At 34.4% G+C, this 24325-nt stretch overlaps 1 protein-coding gene across 3 annotated transcripts in view; it reads left to right on the top strand.

The window, feature by feature from the left end:
• Positions 1–24325, top strand: part of LOC143229231 (prolyl 4-hydroxylase subunit alpha-2-like) — a 514682-nt gene that overhangs the window by 32405 nt on the left and 457952 nt on the right. Inside the window, exons 12-16 of one of the 3 annotated variants that reach the window (XM_076461298.1) lie at positions 450–527; positions 9612–9665; positions 10307–10375; positions 10556–10652; positions 15723–16597. In XM_076461298.1, coding sequence (XP_076317413.1) covers positions 450–527; positions 9612–9665; positions 10307–10375; positions 10556–10652; positions 15723–15808 — 384 coding nt within the window. In that variant the 3' untranslated portion in view covers positions 15809–16597. Of the gene's footprint in view, positions 1–449; positions 528–9611; positions 9666–10306; positions 10376–10555; positions 10653–15722; positions 16599–24325 lie in introns of those variants that run through there. The other 2 variants (XM_076461387.1, XM_076461470.1) reach the window with 2 other exon arrangements.

The following is a 24325-nucleotide window of genomic DNA, read 5'->3' as shown; positions in this document are numbered from 1 at the left end:
TTGTGTACATATGATTCGCTTGTTTTTAATATATTACAATAAAACAAGTAGGTTATGTGCCGTCTGTTTATTGTTGAAATGTATTGCCAGTATAAAGAATAGGGCATCATAAAACTTGACAGTCACTTAAAACCGTGATGTGTAACGTTTCTATTGTTAAAATCGTATGACTTTAACACAAGTTTTGTTAATTGTTACTCGTGATAAGTAGCATTTCTTTTATTACCTTTTTATGACCTTAACATGAATTTCGTTAGTTGTTACTCATGACCGTGATTTATTATTTTCTGTGTAAGCACTGGGAAGTTTTCTATGTAATTCAGTGTTTCAGTCGTGTTTACTTGCTTTAATTTCATTTTAGGTCAATTTTCTAGTTTAGTTACATGTTTTGTTAAACTGTTGACATGTTGTTTCATCCCCGTATAAAAGAGTTTTCTTTGTTATTTTAGGTCGCAAACTATGGGATTGGTGGTCACTACGTACCACATCAGGACCATCTACAAAGTGCTGGAATGAATGCATCCATGGTATGAATATCTTAAGTTAAGAGATAAGACTTTTCTTCGTTCAAAATCTATTAATAAACTTGGTATAATTTTGTTTCCCAGATGTTTTGAGTGATGAGATTGTTTATTTATTGAATTTCTTGTAAAGTTACTTCAGGGCTAATTTTGAAGTGATAAACTAGTTAACGCAGCCAACCGCAAACTTAGACTGCTTTGCTGAAACAGTGGTGTTTGATTGTCACCCTTATAATACACTCACTGCCTCAATGACCCAGTGTTTTTGGCAAGTAAGAGAGTGCAAACTGTATAATGCACTGTCTGAGACGCCATATACTAGGTCAAGTTTGACCCTAAGAGATCAGTTTATGGAGGTGAGTAATGACCATGCAACTGTACTGGGTCAGAGTTTTCATTAGCCGTGCATGTCTCAACAAAATCAAACTTTGGAAAGTAATAAAACAATTATAAATAAGATGAGTAAAATTTTTACAAGACAAGTTTGAAGTTTTAAAGATTGTAATTCTGCAGCTATGAGATGATGATCGAGAAAAATATTCATAAGAGATGAAAAAGTGATTTGTATAAATTCAAAATCAGATTAGTTCACACATTTCTCAGAAATAAGTGCATTAGTACAAGTCATGGAATTGGTATAATTAACGTAGCCGTTATAAGGCAAGTGCAGACTATATGAAAACGTTGAAAGTCAGAAAAATCTAGTGCTTTACATGTGAATGTTATGAAGTGTTTAGTAAAAAAATCACTAAAGCTGAGTGATGTGACCGTGCCAATAAGAAACAAGGGTGTAGTTGACGTCATCATGCAATTGTTGTGACCATAACACGTGAGCATTGTTGATTGATGAGTGGTACCTGTCAGTATCATAATGTAGTTATTGGTTGAGAACATTTATTCATTGTTGAATGTTCAGTAATACCTGGTTGATTTCATCATGCAGTTACAGGTTGAGGTGGGAATCTGTTCATTGTTCACGTCACCCATTCTATCAGGCTGTTGCATATGAAATGTCAAATTTTTATGTCCAAATTTGAAACTCGAATTTTAGTCGCTGAAAGAGAAACATTATTGTAAATGTCAAAATAATGTTGTATATTGGTTGGTTCATTTAAAGTTCACTTTATTTTTCTTATTTAAGAAATTAAATCATATTTATATTCATTTTTGCCACCATGGATAGAACTGATATTCGTGTAATTTTCTTGTATGAACTCAAGCTTGGTCACAATGCAGCAACAGTAGCTTGTAATACCAATATTGCATTTGGTGATGGCACAGCTAATGAGTACAAAACTCAGCATTTGTTTAGGAGATTTCGTTCTGGTGACAAGCCTTGAAAATGAGTCTGAGACAGCTATTAATGAGGAAGAATTGAAAGCCTTGGTTGAATCAGATACCCGCCAAACCGTGAGAGAACAAACTGTTTCTTATTCAACAGTTTCCCGCCATCTTAAAGCACTTGGTAAGGTGAAAAAGCTCGATAAATGAGTACCTCACGAACTGACTGAAAACCATCAAACAAAATATGTTGAAATTTGTTCCTCACTCCTTACTCGCAACAAAAACGATCCATTTCTCCATGAAATTGTCACCCGTACTGAAAAATGAATTATTTACGACAATTGAAGACAATCCAGACAGTGACTTGACGATGAAAAAGGACCAAAACATATGCCAAACCAGCTCTTATAGTCAGTGTTTGTCAGCAGGTGTGATCCATCATTCATTATTAAACCCACAACATAAAATTACTTAACATGTGAAAGTGCTTAAACACAAATTTATCTTTTTCGCTCAAAACAGTCAATAATCACACGACCGAGAAGTTGTTTGTAAGCTAGGATAAGGAAGCAACAGGAATTTTCTGGTTAGGTTTTCAAACAGACTGACACGTAGGATAAGCTTTACAAAATTGAGAAACATCTTGCCTAATTTTTTCTATAATTTTGTCACATGTCTTATTGACACCTAAATGGCCTCCCATGGGGAATTCATAGGTAACTTTCAATATTTCAGAATGATATGCTTTTGGTGCAACGATTTCATAAGGTACAACCCACTCCTCTGAAGTTTGCACATTTGATGGTCTCAATTTTCTCATGAGCACACCATTTTTGAAGAAGTAACTATTTGGAACTTTCTTCAGTTCATCTTTTGGGAGTGTGTATTTAAATAGTAAGAAAATTTGTGGATCATTTCCTGCTTAAAGATCAGTCTGCTTCTAGCAAACGAAAGTTCACCAGGTGAACTAGATTCATCACGTCCATCATTCTCAGTCATCAATGAATTGTTGGTAACACAATTATTCACAAATTCCTCGCAGATTAAAAAAAAAATGTCTGAATCAAATCTATAATATAATGATCTGGATACATGTCTAGCACTTCTTTTTGGCTCAATTTCTTAGCCTGAGCTTGAGTCACATCACACAAGAGTAGCACGTTGGGATTATTCTCAACAACAACAACATTCTCAGATGAAACAGTTATCAGCTCACTAACCATTTTGGGTTCTGCAACAACTTTTCCTTCAAACAAAAGTTTCACAACAGTTATCTTATATCATTAATTGGCATATCAGGTCTTACTACAACTGGCCTTGAAACTAGGTCTTACGTTAAACAAATGTTATAAAGAGGAACATTAATAAAGCCCCCTCCACCACTAGCTAATAACAGACTAACCAGTGGTAGAACTTAAATATAAAAGCAGTATATCTTCTTATTTAGTCGCCCCAGTATCACGTAGAGTTCGTATGAGTATGGGATTAACAGTGTCATTTGTAAAAGGCACAGAACCAACAGACATAAAGAGGTCTAAATTATTCTCTACCTACATCAACCTTTTTATCAGTGACCAAGTCAACATCAGGTGATCTGGTGAAACTACATCCATATGTGGACACGAACACACTGGTTATTGCCTTCTTTCCTTTTCCAAACACTATGAATCGGACATAACGTGACCATGTTTTTCACAAAAATAGTAGACAGGCTTTCATTGTTTGAGGAGGTTTTACCCTGACTATCAGAAGATTTCGAACCAGAGGAATTGGATTTTTTAGAAGAATCTTTAATTTTAATGGATTGAATAAGTACAGGTTTTTTTTTTTTTAAGATGGCAAATTTATTTTGCGATAAGTGGTTTTATATGTTATGTAATCATCAGAAAGAGCAAGTACTTCCTGTAGTGTTTTAACTTTTTTTTTTCAACCGAATAAGTTTGAGGTCATAATTTTTACAGCATTTAAATTCCTTAAGTAGACCAAACTGTCTTAGTTTGTCAAAACTATTGTCAATATGCATAGAATTACACCATCGGTCAATTGAAGTTGAGTTTAATTTCCCTTTTTTCTCATCTTAATTTATTTCTTGGTTTCGATACAAGCTTGTTCTCTCTTTTTTTTTGGCTTCGATACAAGCTTGTTCTCTCTTTTTTTTTTTTACAAGCTTACAAGCTTGATACAAGCTTCTCTCTTTTTTTTGGCTTCGATACAAGCTTGTTCTCTCTCATTTTTTTTGGCTTTGATACAAGCTTGTTCTCTTTTTTTTTGGCTTTGATACAAGCTTGTTCTCTCTCTTTTTTTTGGCTTCGATACAAGCTTGTTCTCTTTTTTTTTTTGGATTCGATACAAGCTTGTTCTCTCTTTTTTTTATTTCGATACAAGCTTGTTCTCTCTCTTTTTTTTGGCTTCGATACAAGCTTGTTCTCTCTCTTTTTTTTTGGCTTCGATACAAGCTTGTCTCTTCTTTTTTTGGCTTCGATACAAGCTTGTTCTCTCTCTCTTTTTTTTGGCTTCGATACAAGCTTGTCTCTCTTTTTTTTTTTCGATACAAACTTGTTCTCTCTTTTTTTTTGGCTTCGATACAAGCTTGTTCTCTCTCTTTTTTTTTGGCTTCGATACAAACTTGTTTCTCTCTTTTTTTTTGGCTTCGATACAAGCTTGTTTCTCTCTTTTTTTTTGGCTTCGATACAAGCTTGTTCTCTCTCTTTTTTTTTGGCTTCGATACAAGCTTGTTCTCTCTCTCTTTTTTTTTGGCTTCGATACAAACTTGTTCTCTTCTCTTTTTTTTGGCTTCGATACAAACTTGTTCTCTCTTTTTTCTTTTTTTTTTCTTTTCGATACAAACTTGTTTCTCTCTTTTTTTTTTTTTTGGCTTCGATTCAAACTTGTTCTCTTTTTTTTTTTGGCTTCGATACAAACTTGTTCTCTTTTTTTTTTTTCGCTTTCTCAAACTTGTTCTCTAAACGTTTTTTTTTTTTTTTTCTCTTTTTTTTGGCTTCGATACTTGCTTTCTCTCTTTTTTTTTGGCTTCGATACAAGCTTGTTCTCTCTTTTTTTTGGCTTCGATACAAAGCTTGTCTCTCTCTTTTTTTTTGGCTTCGATACAAGCTTGTCTCTCTTTTTTTTTTGGCTTCGATACAAGCTTGTTCTCTCTCTTTTTTTTTTGGCTTCGATACAAGCTTGTTCTCTCTTTTTTTTTGGCTTCGATACAAGCTTGTTCTCTCTTTTTTTTTGGCTTCGATACAAGCTTGTTCTCTCTTTTTTTTTGGCTTCGATACAAGCTTGTTCTCTCTTTTTTTTTTGGCTTCGATTCTTGTTCTCTCTTTTTTTTTTTTTGGCTTCGATACAAACTTGTTCTCTCTCTTTTTTTTTGGCTTCGATACAAACTTGTTTCTCTCTCTTTTTTTTTTTTGGCTTCGATACAAGCTTGTTCTCTCTCTCTTTTTTTTTTTGGCTTCGATACAAGCTTGTTCTCTCTCTTTTTTTTTTTTGGCTTCGATACAAGCTTGTTCTCTCTCTTTTTTTTTGGCTTCGATACAAGCTTGTTCTCTCTCTTTTTTTTTTGGCTTCGATACAAGCTTGTTCTCTGTCTTTTTTTTTTGGCTTCGATACAAGCTTGTTCTCTCTTTTTTTTTGGCTTCGATACAGCTTGTTCTCTTGCTTGTTCTCTCTCTCTTTTTTTTGGCTTCGATACAAGCTTGTTCTCTCTCTTTTTTGGCTTCGATACAAGCTTGTTCTCTCCTTTTTTTTTGGCTTCGATACAAGCTTGTTCTCTCTCTTTCGGCTTTGATATGGGCATTCTCTTTCTGTTTTTCAGTTTCGATACGAGCAGTGGCGGCGCCAGGATATTTTCGTTGGGAGGGAGGGCTGAGGTAAACTGTGGAGGGGCTTCCCAAAATGCCATCAATATGAAGTATAGATGGTAAATTATAATAATGTAAATACCAAGGTACATTTCAGAAAGGTGTGCTATTTTGAACTATTGTTTTCAATGCAGTTTTCATTGGAAACTCATACTCTGATTAATAATTCATTATTACAAATTAGAAATAATCTGTTTATGAAAATATGCGTATATGTAAAAGAAGAAGCTCACATTAATTCTACCCAAGGTAACACATAATAATAAAGGAAATCAAGATTAGCTTAGATTGAACATTTAATATACCATTAAGAGTAAAGCTACAAATCAAAAGAAATATAGCATAAAGACATAGTTTACATAGCAGAAACGAATTATCCCATGTGAAGTTAATACACTCTGAGGAAAAGTAAGGTCACTATCAGGCTAACTATCTTTCATCATGTTGTGTTTATAGTCAATATTACTTCAAAACAATGCACATGTTCTGGTGATTGGCGGCAAATAACAGTATCAATATCGAGTTGTTTTGCCCTCTTGGAGTTTACTGATATAACAGAAAGGTTGCTGGTGCGGTTGTTACCACTGCTGTTGTGTAAGTATGTCTTGAGAAGCTTCAGACATGAGAAACTTCTCTCACAGGCTGCTGAAGCGACAGACAGGGTCACAGCGATGCATACAAGTTTGTGGAGATCCATGAAGGCATCCTTGTATGGCTACAGCATGGTTGCAAGCTCCAATGGTGTAGATACTTCCTGCCCTTTGTTTTTCTTCCTGGCAATTAGCTGATTCAACTGGTGGACCTCCACTGCGAAGTAATCCTCTGCCACACCATAGTTTGCTGCCATTCCTAAGAGTGCTTGCTTGTCTAGAAATGTGGAGTGTTTCGGGTTCAATGCAGTTGCACCCATCAGAACACTGCAGGCATCAGAGGAGAATCTTCTATTCAGCTCGTTGAGCATCCTATCTATGATGGCATAGAAGGTGTGTCTCCTGGCATCTGGTGTTGGTTCATCTCTTTGGCCAGTACTAGATGTAATTATGAATTCGTCCAGTTGTCTGGGAGCAGATTGCTGTCCACCTTGACGCACTGTCTCCATGCATATTCCCACTTTTTTACATATATCCTCAGCAGACTCTTCCAAGTCTTTCCATGCTGCTTCAGTTCTCATTTCTGAGAGAGAGATGACAGATTGTACTTGGTCCTCTGCAGAGGCCAGCTGCAGGTCAGGTGACTAGAGGTGGTCTGATAGCGGTTTTGTCATCAGCAGTAGTTTTTTTATGGCCACTAGACTGGTTACAAACTGCTGATATAGGAGGATGCACAGGCCCTTTGATTCAATGGCTTTGTGGACATTGTCCCCCTCCACAAAGCGCTTTAGGCTTGTCAATGAGGTTTAGGAAATCAACGTGGTTGTCTAATCTTCGTCAAAGCTCAAGATAGAATGGCATTACACAGGGAGTAGCAATACAGCGCATGAGTTTCAGTGCATTCAGTACGGTGCTATGGGAGGCATGACACATACTTCCGTCTTTATGAAGACGTTGAGTTCTACAGATCTATGTCTCTTTGGTGTTAATTGTTAAGCAACAACGATGATTGTGTTTTCCATATTTTATGAATATATGTAGGTTACAATATTGGGGGGACTTGGCTCATTTTGGGAGGCTCAACCCCCCCTGGAGCCGCCACTGGATACGAGCTTGGCTTCAATATGGCTGAAAGAGAAAATAAATGTCTCGAGACCAAAAAAAAGAAAAGAGAAAGAACGATTTGTAATAATTATTATGACTTGTATAGAAACATTTTACAAACTTGTAAACAATATTCATACTTCTATCTGTTCTGGAACTGAATATTTTATTGACAGTTCTCGATGAGCTAATTAACTGTTGACATTGTTACACTTTGCTTAATGGCTAAATATACATTTAACTAAAACAAACACTGATATTAAAATAAATACACCATAGTAAATCTGTTACATTTGTGGTCGGTGTCATAACGCACCTTTTTTTTTTTTTTTTTTAGGAGGGATTCATTACTGACGTTGAGCATTACTTATTCCGTGTCATAATGTAGTTATGAGTTGAGGGAAATGTATTCATTGTTCAATAATACGTAATCGACATCGCCGTGCTGTTATGGATTGAGAGAGATCTATTCATTGTCGATTGTTTGCAACACCTGATCGACGTCATTATGCAGTTATTGGTTGAGGGGGATTTGCTCATTGTTAATCGTTCAGTATGTTTTATTCAAACATCAACTTGTAATATTTTGTGCGAATATATTATATGTAATTTAAAACAACAGTTATAGAAACTGAGAAATATGGATGTAATAGCAATGTCAGTATCAAATACTAAAACTATGGTTTCTGGATATCTATTAAGTAGTGCTGTAAGACTGCACTTATTCTGATGAGGCTTTCAACGTTTGACTTTATTTACTGATAAAACTTTCATAACTGTTGAAAAAACAATGTTTCCTTTAGATGAATTACTAACGCAACTGAGTGATCGTTTTTATGGCTAACATTGAGAATTTGTTCACTTCTGACCATAATCACAAGTTTATTTACCGATAGGCTTAATGTTCTATAGATGATACTTTCTCAGAAACCTCTTCTGCTGGGAATGTTTCCGTAGCTCCATCTTTATTTTTAACCCTAGTATAATTCTTGACAGCAGTTCTATGTTGGTTTCATTTGACAGCTAGTTAGATAGATAGATAATAATTTCCAATCAGAGCGAACTATGTATCTAAACTGAAAATAAACCTGTTTATCAGCGTTACTAATTAAATATACTTTTTATACTTTATTTCTGCTTATAAACATTAGATTCTATTGTTTCATCAGTTAATTTGCTGTTAACAGTATTTTCGACCATAAGCCTAATAATATCTCGCAATGTTTAGCCAGTTTAGAAGACTTAGAGTTGTCCTAATACAAAATAATCTTTATAATAAAAGTATGATAATAAATGTAAATAAAAAGTAATTGCACTCGACATACTAACCAGGCTAATCAGTATTGTTTACGGTAGTAACACTATAATAACAAATTGTTGTATGCGTGTGTGACTGCCACAGCTCCAAGAGAAAAGAGCCTAGAATCCTAAAATTTTTCTCCCATATTAAGTGGACCCTCAAGGTGTGCATCTGAGTATTACTTGTCTTATCAATGTACGCGCGCACCTTTTTAAAGGAGCAAAGTGTGTGTGTTTTCTTATAGCAAAGCCACATCGGGCTATTTGCTGAGCCCACCGAGGGAGCAAGGTACGAGAACCACATAAAATAGAAGTGGCACCTTATACAGCAACTTTAAATATATGGAAAATCCAGCGCGTTTTGGTAAAAGTACATTCTAACAATGGCTTTTATGTCATGTTGCTTAACAATAAAAGTACAGTGGTTATACTTTTATGCTAAATTGGGTTCAGAATACACACATTGACATAGTCAACCAAAACACATTAACCTAATAACCTGAGCGAAGCCGGTTACTTTCACAACTAAACAAATTAAATGATATACCTTACTTACTCTGAGAACAGAAACACCAGTTGTTATCTTGAATCATCGGTGTATTAAATACTATGGTTAACAAGTGGTCTTATAGCAAAGCCACATCGGGCTTAACAAGTGAGACATTGTAAGTCTACAAAACTACACTGCTAAAATACAGGGTTCGATTTCCCGCAATCTACACAGATAGTCCATAGTAACTTTGCTTGAATTCAAACAAACAATTAAAAACTAACTTATTGTATTGCTTGTTACCTAGAAACAATGCTATTAACTTCTGTATAAAACACGATTTGCTGAGAAATATCCAAACATTGTTATTAGATCTGTAGTTTATAATTATATCATTTTACTGTAAGATGTAGGTTATGGAAGGAAATATATATATATATATTGTTTTACTTCAAAGTTTCAAGGATTTGAATACCGGGCTGGAGACCGGATAGCAACGTGGATGTTCTATGTAAGTTAATAATTTGAAATATTTGTTAATTACTTAAGACAAACTACAGAACTAAATCTATCAGGGCTTAATTTGATTTAAATATTCCAACTAGTCTTTCTGTCTGTTTATAAAGATATAATTTCTGTTTCGCCATTTTAAAGTTTAGAGTAATCTATCACGAGAAACAATAACATTTTGTCAAAGTAGCTTTCAGGTATGTTAGAAAGATTTTTGTGAGGGAAAAACAGAAGAATATTTCTTCATATTCTTTCCGTTAAGTAGCTGATGTCTAATATATTTTTAAAATGACTCTTTATTCAGTTAGGTTTTTCATTTTGTAGACCTAACAAACGAAATTGTTTTGTTTGTTTGTTTTGAATTTTCGCACAAAGCTACTCGAGGGCTATCTGTGCTAGCCGTCCCTAATTTTGCAGTGTAAGACTAGAGGGAAGGCAGCTAGTCATCACCACCCACCGCCAACTCTTGGGCTACTCTTTTACCAACGAAAAGTGGGATTGACCGTCACATTATAACGCCCCCACAGTGAGGGGGATGCGAACCCGCGACCCTTACATTAGAAGTCGCACGCCTTAACCCACCTGGCCATGCCGGGACAGATAAATTACGCTAATAGTAACAGAGGTACATTTTAATTTCAGCTATCTGATGTCGAGGCTGGTGGAGCCACTGCTTTTACTTATGCCGGAACTGTGGTTTGGCCAAAGAAGGTAAAGTTACATTTATTTTACGTTTATTAATGTCATTCTTGTATTATTATCATAACAACAACCTTAATATTATGAACGGTTTAAATACAATCGGATGTGTGATGAAGTAACCAAACTGAAAAGTTCGGGAAATTCATAGACAAAAATACTTTTAAAAAACACTACCTATACTAATTCCAGGGATCTGCTGCGTTCTGGTGGAATTTAAAAAGAAATGGGGAAGGAGACGAGATGACCCGTCACGGGGCGTGTCCAGTGCTGCACGGATCTAAGTGGGGTAAGTGTTAACTGACCTAATTTTATGTCCGTTTTCGTAACAAAATAGTCATCACATTGAACTAAAGAAATGACTCAAACATGTCAGATGGTTATCAACTCCATTGTATATAATGATTTTGAACAGAATTCTAAATAGATTAGCAAGTCTAACTATTGAGACCTATGAAGAGAGAATAAAGTATACGTAATTAATAACCATGGAAAACATGGCCGAATAAACGACAGCACAATTTTATAATTTCTGATTTCAGACAAACGTTTCTAATTTTCTTCATTTCTTGTACATTAGGAAATACGTTAATCAAAACTTGATTCCAGCTAATAACCGTGTACATCTATAGTGAGTGTGAACAGTACTAGTCAAAACACAGGTCATTGTACACTATCGTACAAGTACAAACATGTAACACAGGTCATTGTACACTATCAACTGTACCAGTTAAAACGTGTAACATAGATCATTTTGCACTGTCAACTGTACTAGTCAAATATGTAACACATCCTTGTACACTGTCAACTGTAATAGTAGAAACATGTAACTTAGAGATAACACAGAATAGTTATTTGTTGTCAAATACATAAAACAGTTCTAACAGGTTTTAACAACTGTGAAGTGACATGCATTAAAATATGTGAAAATTATATGAAAAATATGCATGGAACTGTAGATCTAACTGTAATAATATCACAGAGAAATAGTGTGCAGTTTTTATCTGCAGTACTGTCGCAGAGAAATAGTGTTCAATTTTTATCTGCAGCAACAGAACCATTGTAAAATATAACAGACGTATATTAGCACTCAGTAAAATATTATAGAAAAAAACAGAAATAGAGTAGAACACTAGAAATATGGTAGAACACAACAAATTCATAGACGAATGCAATGCAATAGTATCATAGTAGAACACAACAGAAATTTTAAAACACAATTGAAAAAAATTGAAATCTAGGTCTTGTTATTAGGTAAAAACGTGTTTATTTATTATATATGTCGTGTCAAAGCTACACAAGGGTTAGCTGTCACTAGTAATGAAAAAAATCTCTAACAGAATTTACACCTGTGTATACGAAAGATATGCAAGCTAATAGGTAATTATATTACTAGTCAAATTATTCAATTCAGTTAGAAATAGAACATTATAAAATAACTAATATAGCCATGAACACATTGTTAAAAATATTTTTTGTTGTCTTTCAAAAGTAAATACACAATAAACAATATTTCTCCGAGATTACGAACAACAATAATCATCTAACATACGTACAAACTATTAGTGAAGACCAAAACCCTAATTAAATATAGGTCAATCCTCTTTAGCATTCTTCATTTTCCTGCCAAACTGTTATCAGGTCAAGACAAACCCAAGCCAAATGTACATTATTTTAGGTTTGAATGCTCAAAATATTATACTGGGGACACCAAGAAACCTTTTCATATCCATATGTCTAAACACACAAAAAATATCAGAACTTAAAATGCAGGTGTATCAACGGTAGCTAAGCGTGCTGGGAAAAATAAGCACATCCTCAACTATAAAAATGTAACATGAAGAGAAGGAAATTTGAACCAGTCACGATACACGCCCCCTCAGATGAGTCTGATTTGAATTTCGTGCACAGCTTCAAAAGAGAGGTATTTGCACTATCCGTCCTTCATTTAGCAGTGAAACACTAGTGGGAAGGCAGCTGGTCATCACCATCCACCACCAAACTCTTGGGTTACTCTTTTAACAATTAATAGTTGGATGGATCGTTACAATAGTTATATTTCATTACTGAAAGGGTCAAATTTGTTGGGTGGGATGGCTCCATAACCATCTGGCCATCCAGATAGAATTGATTCACTTGACATCTTGGCCATTACGTTATTCACAAAAATAAAGAACTATTCAAAATATAATTCATACATAATTTTTTTAGATAATACTTTTGTGAAAATAATATAAATAGTGTACAGTAAGTAGTAAAAGTCATATCGATGAAGAAGTAATAATAATCTATTCACTGAACAATAAAGAAATCTTAGCATACTAGATGTTGTATCCGTCCTGAAGAGTTATGAAAAGTTGCTTCTTTTTTATGTAATTATAAAAAATGCTATTAAAAACTAAAACAAAGTATGAAAGCACAAGTTTGCATGGATCCAATGAACCTCCATACCAAATTTTAAGATCCATCAACACCTTGTGAAGTAGTTACTTGAACATGCAACAGACAGTACTATTATATTTATATATATTTAGTGAACAATGAAAAAATATAAAAATATATTTAGTGAAAAATGAAGAAATAATAATATTTATTGAACAATAAAAAAAGTAGCAACAATATATTTATTACAAAATAAATAAATAAGAAAAGTATTTTTAATGAAAAATAAAGAAATAGCAACCAACTAGATAGCGCCACCTGTAACCTTTAAAATTAGTTCAATTAGGCTTGCAGTAATCTCATTTTGCCCGGTGAAAATTCCTGTAGTAGAATTGAAAGCGACAAAACGTATAAAGTCTCAAAATTGTGTAAAAAAGTGTGTGTATGTTTTATTTCGTTTAACCTGAAAATTATGAGTTAATAACACAGAAAGTACTGACTGTTTACATCATTATAGTATCGAGGAAACGATAAAGAACACGTTTTACACTTAAGTTATAATTTTCGAAGAGTGAACATTTTGTGTTTATTAATCAAACTCTTACAGTTAACTATCTAATTGAAAATGAGTTCTTTCCGTTTTTGTCCAAATTTTGGTGAATGTTCGTTGCATATTAGAAAGTAATCAATATTTTCAGTGATAAGATATCTGGAAGCCATGTTTATCGTACTCGGTTGCAAGAACGAGGTTTGAAGGTGTGATATTTCTTTTGAATACAAACTTTGTGGCTGTAATTGTGATGTAGTTCTTGTTTAAGTCAATGTGGTCATTAAAGAGATAGTCGATAAACGAAAGTAATTAAAGAAGAAGAAAAACATTGAGAACAGTAAGAATGACATACTTTCTCGTTTTAACGATTTTTCACCACCTTTGTCAATCAGTCATTAAGAGACTGGCAACTTGACGTAAAAATGTAACTTAGGACGGCTGGTATGGGTATTAATACTTTTACTAATAAAGCAGAGAACAAGGTTTCGACCTAAGTAAAATTGTTAATACCTATACCATCCGCCCTTAGTAAAAACTGCAAGTTGGTTTTCGCTGCTGTGCCTTTTCCATACATGGACCATGGTTCTGTATTCAAGGCTCGGCTCCGTGCCAGTTGGCAGTCGACTTGGAGTGAGCAACGTGAAGACAAGCTTTTCCAAATAAAACCCTCAGTTGGACTTTGGCCGTCTTGCTTCCGTAAGGATTGGTTTGTTTTAGTTTTGAATTTCACGCAAATCCATCCCTAATTTAGCAGTGTAAGACTAGAGAGAAGGCACCGCCAACTCTTGGGCGACTCTATTACCAATGAATAGTGGGATTGGCCTTCACATTATAATACCCCCACGGCTGAAAGGGCGAAAATGTTTGGTGCGACGGTGATTTGAACCCACGGCCGTCAGATTACGAGTCGAGTGCCTAGGATCGGAAAGAGGAAATTGTTCTAACTAGACTACGCATTTGTCACAGTTTTTTAACTCATCGTTTTCTTTTATTTGGGACTGATGCACCAATGTGTTGTCTGTGTAACACTCAGGTTAAAATAAGCCACATTTTACTGTCTTCCCGTTGTTATGACTCAACGACGGCACCATTTTAAACGTGTTTTGTCCAAAGGTTTAATCCATAACTTTAGACAGTGTTATAAGCGAAGTTGATACTGTTCACCTCAGAAATGGTTTTAGTTTTTAAAGGCCGTTAATTTTTTAAATGTTATTTAAGTTTTTTTAAATTTATAAATTAGAGCTTTTTTAATGTGATTCCATTTTAAGAATTAAAGTACATATAGTTCGATATGAAATTAGAAAATGGCTGTAAAATCAAATGACTCGAAACCAAGACTGGAAAGGCCAAGTTCAGGTGTCTAAACGTTGCTGTTTGAACTACCCGTTGGTCATCCTGGCGAGTTATGATAATTACAGTTATGCTACAGAAAGTCCTTTACAACTTGTATTGCTGTAGTGTTTCTCTTACCGCTGTAGACTAGATATAGAAATTGGTTTTATGCTATTTATGTTTTAAATACAAAAACTAAACTTTGTTTTGTTTTACCTTAATTTCCTTTTAACAGTAAGAATAACATATTTTCTCGTTTTAACGATTTTTTTACCACCTTTGTCAATCAGTCATTAAGAGACTGGCAACTGGCACAGAGCCGAGCCTTGAATACAAGACCATTGTCCATGTATGGACAGGCACAGCAGTGAAAATTTTACTTTAATTTTAACTTTTTACTGGATATTTGGCACTGATAGCTTAGTTGCTTTGCGCCATAAAACGCAAAAGTTGGTTCCTTGTTATCACGAAAGACTTGGATGCTATTAACGAAACATCAGCTGACGAAAGTCATAGAAATAACTAAAAATAAAAAATAAATTGTTTTTCTTTAGTGTAAAATGAAATGACACTGAGCAAAGTTTTGTTACGTTTTTGGAAGGAAATGAAACCTTAAAGCTATGAATTTTTTCATATTAGAAATATTTCTTGTGTATCTTATCTCGTTCAAATTTGCCAAGAAAACCAGGCAGTTTTTCTACGATCGTCTTACACTTTTAGAGTTAACAAAAAAAAAACAACTCTTTATATTGATAATTTATCAGTCTTAAAATACAGGCAGGATATAAATCTGTCTTATCATTCTTAAGTCACAAATATATATAGGGTACATTTTATGTATTTCAAGGCCTAAATTGTCCTGATAAAAGGGTACATTTTTCAATTCTCTCAAGGCCTAACTCGTCTAGAGTAAGATTTTTGTATCTCTCTCAAGGTCTAATTTATTTAATGTAAAAGGTTATTTGACTTTTTAATAGATAATGGATTGAATGTTTAATTTTCTATAGTAACAGAAAGCACGTTCTATTTTAATGTTTCGTTAATTTTGTAGACTTTGTTCTGTAAAAGTCAGTTGTTTTATTTGATATTTTTTAGTGAGCAACAAGTGGTTCAGGGTGAACAGCCAAATGTTCCGGAAACCGTGCAGTTTAGAGAGAGACGAATATTTCGCAGGTTTATAATTTCGCCAACGATACATTTACCACGTTTTCAAACAATGGAAGTTAAAAGCAGGGTTTTACTATACAACAATTTTATTAAAGAAAACCAGATATGTTACATTCGACAGGTTTAATCTGAAATATACTTTTTATTGAGTTGTTAAATTTTCCCATACGTTTGATAAACAACTTAATTATCGGATAAGATATACTTGAAAGCTAAAAAAGAATGAGTTTTGGTGTTTTTACTATAAAAATATAGCCAGTACTAGAAAATGAGTCAAATCTCTTTTCAGAATAAAACGTAAATTAAGAAAAAATTAGTTAAAATATGTGATACAAATTCAATTGTTCGCTTCCAGTTGATTTGTCGGGAATTTTGAATACGAAGTTTCATATGATTTTGATAAGATAACAATTTGTTGAATATCTGATTTTGTACGAACACTAACACCGACAGTCTACTAGGTTTATGTAAACGTAATAGAAATTAAACGTGTTTTAACAGTTTGTGAGTATACACACACATTTATGTTGAAAATAGTTGTTTGTAATCACTATGAGGAAATAAATTTGTAGTTCTAAAATGAGTTACATTCTATCTATACATAGAAGATATAAAATTGCGAATTTTGACTTGATCTGAGTATGATCCGAATGAATGCATTTATGAATTACCTGACTAATATTTTTTTTCTGAACATAATACAGCGCTCACAGTTCACTAGGGTAATGTTGAAATAAACCATGTAATTTGTCTTTCAATTTTTGTAAAATATTAATCGTAAAAATAAAAAACTTAAAAAACAGAATTTTGTTGTGCTTCTTCAGGTGCCTTAACACAAACTATAACACTGTGCATTCCACCTTAACACAAACTATAACACTGTGCATTCCACCTTAACACAAACTATAACACTGTGCATTCCACCTTAACACAAACTATAACACTGTGCATTCCACCTTAACACAAACACTAACTCTGTGCATTCCACCTTAACACAAACTATAACTCTGTGCATTCCACCTTAACACAAATTATAACTGACAGTACAGTTTCACACAGTATAGCGGGATGGGCGATACAGACTACCAGTCTTTGAAAAGTTTGTCAACCCATGTCAGTCTCTGCTACGTTTATTTACCGATCACACTGGCGTATTGTGTAACTGTGTAACGTAGCAAATACTGGAATTACTCAAAAAAGTTACGTGTAAATCTTATAAGTTAGTGAAGCATAAGAAATCGATAGGTTTCTGATAAAATCATGACGTTTACCCGCACACAAGAACCTAACTTCTACAGTTTATTTTTAAGTAATTTTATCACTACTTATGAGCCTAAAATGCTAAGTTTGGCAGTAAATGTAATATACAGCTCACTTCCTAGTTCAGTAGAACCGTTCACAAGTGGTGTGGTTGACACAAGAAATTATAGATAAAGAATATGCATGTCAGGTTTTGTTTCTTTGTTTTTAAATTTCGCACAAAGCTACTCGAGGGCTATCTGTGCTAGCCGTCCCTGATTTAGCAGTGTAAGACTAGAGGGAAGGCAGCTAGTCATCACCACCCACCGCCAGCTTTTGGGCTACTCTTTTACCAACGAATAGTGGGATTGACCGTACATTATAACGCCCCCACTGTTGAAAGGGCGAGCATGTTTGGCCCGACGGGGATGCGAACCCGCGACCCTCAGATTACGAGTCGCACGCCTTAACACGCTTGGCCGATGCATGTCAGGAAGTGCGAAAGCAGCCATGAGGTGCTACAACAAAACTGTCAAGGAAAGGACTTTATAACTTGGTGATTGGGTGTAGCAGTTATATGTGCATGACGTACGGAAACCATTCAACTCTGAATGGACTGGTTTCCTGCTATTACTTAAACAAATTAACACAATGATTTGAGATTTAGCGTTCATAGGAAGTGCGCAGGAGCAAACAGCACATGGACGATCCTTTGTGCTCTGGCTTAACCAGAGGTCAGAAGTCAAAACTGGACCATCTGAGGAAAACAAAAACATAATGAAGCTCATAAACGCAGCTAATGAAGAGGTGGAAGATGGAAGTGGCCAATGAGGAAGCGCGTGGGGAATCACAAGTGGCCAATCAGGTCACTACCGACAATGTTGTTACTGTTAAGATTGAGATTCAATTGTAAAAGAGAATGGTAGGAGGATAAGGTCAATAAACCTGACCATTCGGGGTCTTTAGATCTAAATCGCGATAAAACAAGAGAGAGAGAGTTAAAATGGTCATTTGGTCCTCAACAACTGAAAATATGTAGCTAATTTTGGCAGTAGTATTTTATTTTGGCTGTTTGACAGATTGTTTTAGAGAAATGCACATTAAGTTACCCGCTGTGCCACGTTTTGGAATCGAATACTATATTTTAGCGTTATAAATCTTTAAACCTACCTCCTCCAACCGAGAGAATGTCTATTTTGTAAAACTGTAAAATTATGTTGAAATTATTCGTGACGACAAGAAATCAACTTGAAGTAAATATGTATTCTCAAGACGGCTGGTATGGGTATTAAAACTTTTAATTGGAATAAAGTAGAGAACAACATTTCAGGTTCACAAAAATGCCTAAAAAAGTCGAAAGGTTGTTCTTTATTTTAATATCCATACCAACCGTCTTCAGGATACATTTTTATGTTGAAATTAACCGCACACAGTTGGCACCATTTTACCATAACTATTGATGAATAAATTTTCGAGCTTAGTAGCTGTTGGTGATGTGTCAAAAGCTGCTAATGCAACGCCTTATGCCATGAAAATATACGTTTGAGATTATTTATCTATGAGATCTTCTATGTATACCTTACTCTTTACATGAATATCAATACAGAATGAATGTTTTGGGTGTTTTTTTCTTATAGCAAATCCACATCGGGCTCTCTGCTGATCCTGCCGCGGGGAATTGAACCGCTGATTTTGGCGTTATAAATCCGTAGACTTACCGCTGTACCAGCGGGAGACACAAAAATGAATGTCTCTGTGAGAATACAATGATATAATCAGAATGTTAAGGTCGTGACGTAGGAAGATATCTATGGTTATTACTGGCATTAATCGAAGAAATAACACGATTAATGATGTGCTAAGAATGAGACAGCATTTAATTAGACTTTCTTCACTTTTAAAATACAATAAAAATTGTTTTATCCAAAAATTTTACTGTATAAAGTACTGTGAAACTGAGAAGATCCTTATGCACTCTATATGTTTCCATATTTTTATACTTCATTATACTGAAATATTTTATTTTTATAAAGTAAAGTTTTTAATTGAAACAATTTTATTATATTTTGAGAATGTGGACAGTCTAATTTAAATTTATTAAATAAACGTTGGCTTTATTTCTTTAATACATCTCTGTGGTTGATTTGGTGTTTTTAACTAGGCCATCTGCGCCAGATCTCTCTGAAATCTTACATTACTTGAATGTCGTTTAATTAGAACAGTTTACACTGAAATATTCACAGAATGAAAAAACAAACAAACTTATAATCTCATCCAACACTTTGAGAAACAGTCTGGTTTGAGAATAACACGTTTCGTCTGATAATCCTTTCAGTCACGTTGAACGTGAGATGTGAAAGTTAAGATGTAACACTAAATAAAACAAACCTAAGTATTGTGCACCCAATGCTTTATTTATGCCAAATAGTTTTGATTGTGCAGATTTAAGTTTCTGAAGAATACGGTTTTCAGAATATATTCTTAGCCTTTATTAGCAACAGCCAAGATAGAATACTGTGACGGAGGACGTGAAATATAACGCCTTCATGTGAGATGTAGCGTGTAGCTGAAGGAAGCCACAGGAAGATAACACGTAGGTGATAATAACTTTCCACGGTAAAAAAAAGAATAAAATCAGCAGTAATTTAATCACGTGCTCATATTGTTGTCTACGAACAGGAAATTATTGTAAACTATCTTTATCATACTTCTAGAATTGGCTGTGAACCAATATCACTTGTCTTTAATAGTAATTATCTAATTAGTTTGAAGGGTTTAAGAATCATCTCTAGCTATTGTTTGCTATGAAGTTTGAAGACGGCTTCAGTAAGTAAGAGAACTTTGTTACAAACTTAACATAATAAACGTAAAATGATAGTTTTGTAGTGATCAAGTACGTGTACAACAAACAGGTTACAAACTGTATATATATATGTATATTTCAGTGTTTGTGTAAACTACTTGTACCTACTGATGACAAAACATTCTCCATACGTCACAGATTTGTTGCTACGTTACAGTTGCAACAACGTTTTCTTACATTTTCCATGTGAGCCTTCTTCATATGTTACCACCTCAAAGAGAATTCTTCGTTATCACGTTTAGTGTTTTCTTTGTTATTGGAAAAATTACTGATTGAAACAATATCTCATTGAATAAAATCATTTATATTTCAAATATGTCCATGTTATTTTTGTTCATTATTTTTAATTATTTAAAAACCAATGTCCAAATTTGAGGATACAGTAAAACAAAACAAATCTCTCTTTAAATCATTTCTGGATTTTGATGTCCGTTGTTTTTTTAACTTTTCAAAAAGCTTCGTCTTCACTGAATTGTACATTTTATTTTTAGTCCTCAGAAGACTCGGATCAGTAATTTGTGTACACGAATTTACGTGTAGTCAGGAGTTTCTGTAATTTTTATGTTTATTTGTTATTCTTAAGCATAAAGCTACAACATGAAATACCTTTGTTTTGTCCACCACAGGTATCAAAACCAGATTTCTAGCGTCATATAAAACATAAATTACTTCTTTCTTCAAATAAATGACATTTCCCAAATTGAGCGTTAATTACTGTTCTTGGAGTTGTCACTATGAGTGTGTTCAACAGATAAACCCTAGATTAAATTAGTTTGGGACACAAGAATATTTGTGAACAGCTTGTATGTATTTTAAAATACATAATTAATACAATTCAACGGTTAGCTGTTTGTTCTCACACGACGATACAAGGAAATAACGACTTTTCAATCTCTCTATTTCAATGTAGAAATTTTTCAGTTTTCTTTGGTACTGAACACATGCAGTTTTCACAAAACACGGACAAACTTCCTTCGTTATTTAATAGCTGTTACAACCATTGTGCAAGGATGTAAACGATTACAGTGTCCTTCATTTGTAGAATAGATAATATATCATGGTTGTATCCTCCATTCTGTTTGAACGAGAATAACCATAACGTGAGTAGCGTTACCAGTATACATGGAAACAAAAGTGATGATAAGACAGGTTGATAGAAGAAAATTTTACCATTTCATAGTCCAGTTAAAAGTGATCTGTCCATGTATGCATACTTTATTTTGCGTCTTTAATAAATAGAGAGTTTTGTCATATTGTATTGTACTACCTAACACTCTTTCCAAAAATTAGTTTAACTTGATAATACCATACATCTTCACACCACATAGAAATTGGTAACGGAATTTATACGAATATTATCACACTTTTGAAAAAGCATGGCAACATTTGTCACGAAAAGCTCTTAAACAAACAGTAGAATTCATAAGATTTGCATACATCTATACCTTTTAGTTGCTTAGAATACTGTATTAACGTATTCAGCCTGTAATGTTCGGTCCGCAAATCACACAGTTCATGGTTCTTGTTCCATTGCTGTCAAAACACACTTTGCAACTGTGGAAGCTCCATAAAAGTGAAAGTCGATTCCTCTATTCACAATTCAAAACAGAAAACCGCAGAAAAATTACCCATACTTAATTATACATTCCCTGGGACTCAGCACATGAAACAAAACAAAAACTCAACATATTAAGCAACCAAGTAAACACAACCACAAAACTATGTTCACCCGATAAAGTTAACGATGAATTAGACAAAATAAAACAACACTTTATCAACATCAACAAATTTCCTAAAAAAAACCGTGGAAAAAATTATACCCACACAGCTAGATCAACAACAATAAATCCCAAGATACAACAAACTGCAAAACCTTATACTGTTGTATACCATATGTTACCGATATCAGCGAAAAAATAACCAACATTTGGAAAAAAAACAAAACACAACATTCTGGTAAACACCAAATTTATTGAATCACCAGGTACAAAACTAAAGTCCATAGTATGTAAAAATTACACTGAAAACACAACATAATTTATAAAATACAATGCAATAACTGCCACGACATCTATATTTGAGAAACAAGCAGAAAAATGGAAAATAGATTCAAATAACACAAAACACCTTCACACGTTTTTGAACACTGTAAATCAAATAAACATAAAATAACCATAGAAAACAACCAGATATTAAGTAGGGATACAAATGTAAACAAACGCAAAATCAAAGAAGCCCTACTTATACAGCAACTAAAACCAAAATTAAACCAATGTAAAGGAACACCTTTATACCTATACTAATTAATAACCTAACATCCACCTACAACGTCCTCTACAATCCTGTACCGTTTATACTCTCGTCCCTATAACGTGTCTGTCAACGGTTACATTCAAATTTTCTCTTTCTTAACCTGAAGATGACCTAGGAAGGTCAAAACGTTGTTCTCTCCTTATCAATAAAAGTGTTAATATCCATAATAGCCATTCTGAGATACATTTTTATTTCAAGTTTCTCTTCATCAAGAATAACATTGTTGTTGAATGAAAACGGCGCTACATATATTCTTACATTGGTCTTCTAAAGCATAAAAAGGGTTTGATACCTTACAATAAAGATAAACCATTAAATGGATATATGCAGGTGTAAGTATCCATCACCTAGAGTTAGTTGGCTTGATAACCCTCTTTGAGGGTATAATGGACTATTTTGGTGTAGCATTTTTGTACATCCTGAAGTAGAACAGATTTCCATTTTTTCTTACAGACTTTTTGACTTTAAATATGAAAACACAAGTGTACACTCAGTTAAATAAATTAATTGCTATCGTCCGAAAAAAAGGGATTGAAACTTTGAAATGCGCAAAACTAAGAGTGCCAAAGAGACTTTGTCTTGTTCACAGATTCAACTTAAAGTACCTACCAACAAATATATTCATAACGTTTAAGAAATAATCTTTCTGTTCAAACAATATTATTTTAAATTATTATTTTATTTATGTATTTAGTAAGTATATAACTCTGTTGCAGTTTCGCAAATATGCAAATTACTAGAACGTTTTCATTTTAGGCATACAAAATCACTGTAATAAATGCAGTGTCCCCTGTCGGCCAATAAAAAATAAACATTATTTTAAAAAGTAAATACATTATTAAGGTTTATATTACACACAACAGAATGTATTTAAAACACACACTGCTGGCCAAAATCTTAAGGCCAATGAACAGAAAGAAAAATTATGCATTTTGCGTTGTTAGACTCAACTACTTATTTCAGTAAAGCTTCGAAAGATGAAAATAAGAAAAAGGAAAATAAAAATAGTTTGTTTGGAAATTTCGCACAAAGCTACTCGAGGGCTATCTGTGCTAGCCGTCCCTAATTTAGCAGTGTAAGACTAGAGGGAAGGCAGCTAGTCATCACCACCCACCGCCAACTCTTGGGCTACTCTTTACCAACGAATAGTGGGATTGACCGTCACATTATACACCCCCACGGCTGGGAGGGCGAGCATGTTTAGCGCGACGCGGGCGCGAACCCGCGACCCTCGGATTACGAGTCGCACGCCTTACGCGCTAGGCCATGCCGGGCCCAAAATAAAAATAAAAACATTTTTAGCATTTAATAGGGGAAATGTAAACACTATGAAATTAGCCTAAATATTAGCTGATCAAAAGTTTAAGACTATAATGAAACGAAGCGTTAATCAGTAAACACGTAACGAAATTTAGTAATTTGTGTTCAAGCATTAGCGTTATCAACATCTTCCCCCTGGCATCTCCTGTGTTACATTGGGTAAAAATATGACAAAGGCTAAAAAGTTGACAGAGTTTGAACGTGGCAGAATTGTCGAGCTGCAAAAGCAAGGTCTCTTTCAACGTGCCATCGTTGGTGAGATGGGGCGTAGTAAAACTGCTGTTGCAAATTTCTTAAAAGACCCTGAGAGATACAGAACGAGAATTTCAAATGGTCAGCCTAAGAAAATTTCGCCGGCATTGAGCAGGAGGGTTCGACGGGTTGTCCGGCAAGACATTAGTCCATCGTCGAACCAGATTAAGGTCCTTAGGGACACAGAATACAGCTAAGGAACAAGAAGACGGCATTTACGAGAGAAAGGCTTCAAAAACCGTAAACGTTTTCAAAGGCCACGCCTCCTTCCACACTACGAAAGAGCTCGATTAAATTTTGCTGAGAAGCACCAAATATGGGACGTAGAAAAGTGGATGAAGATTTTGTTTTCTGATGAGAAACACTTAACCTGGATGGTCCAGATGTCTTCTAACGTTACTGGCACTATTAGGATATCCCACCGGAGACATTTTCTACACGACACAGTGGAGGAGGTTCCATCATGATCTGGGATGCTTTTTCCTTCCATGGAACAATGGAGCTTCAGGTTATATAGGGGTGTCAAAAAGCAGCTGGCTACATT

The sequence above is a fragment of the Tachypleus tridentatus genome, chromosome 1 (genome assembly GCF_004210375.1).
Source record: "Tachypleus tridentatus isolate NWPU-2018 chromosome 1, ASM421037v1, whole genome shotgun sequence".
In the NCBI taxonomy this organism is placed as follows: domain Eukaryota; kingdom Metazoa; phylum Arthropoda; class Merostomata; order Xiphosura; family Limulidae; genus Tachypleus; species Tachypleus tridentatus.
Note: the sequence above shows the minus strand (reverse complement) of the source record. Positions and strands in the feature narration are given on the sequence as shown.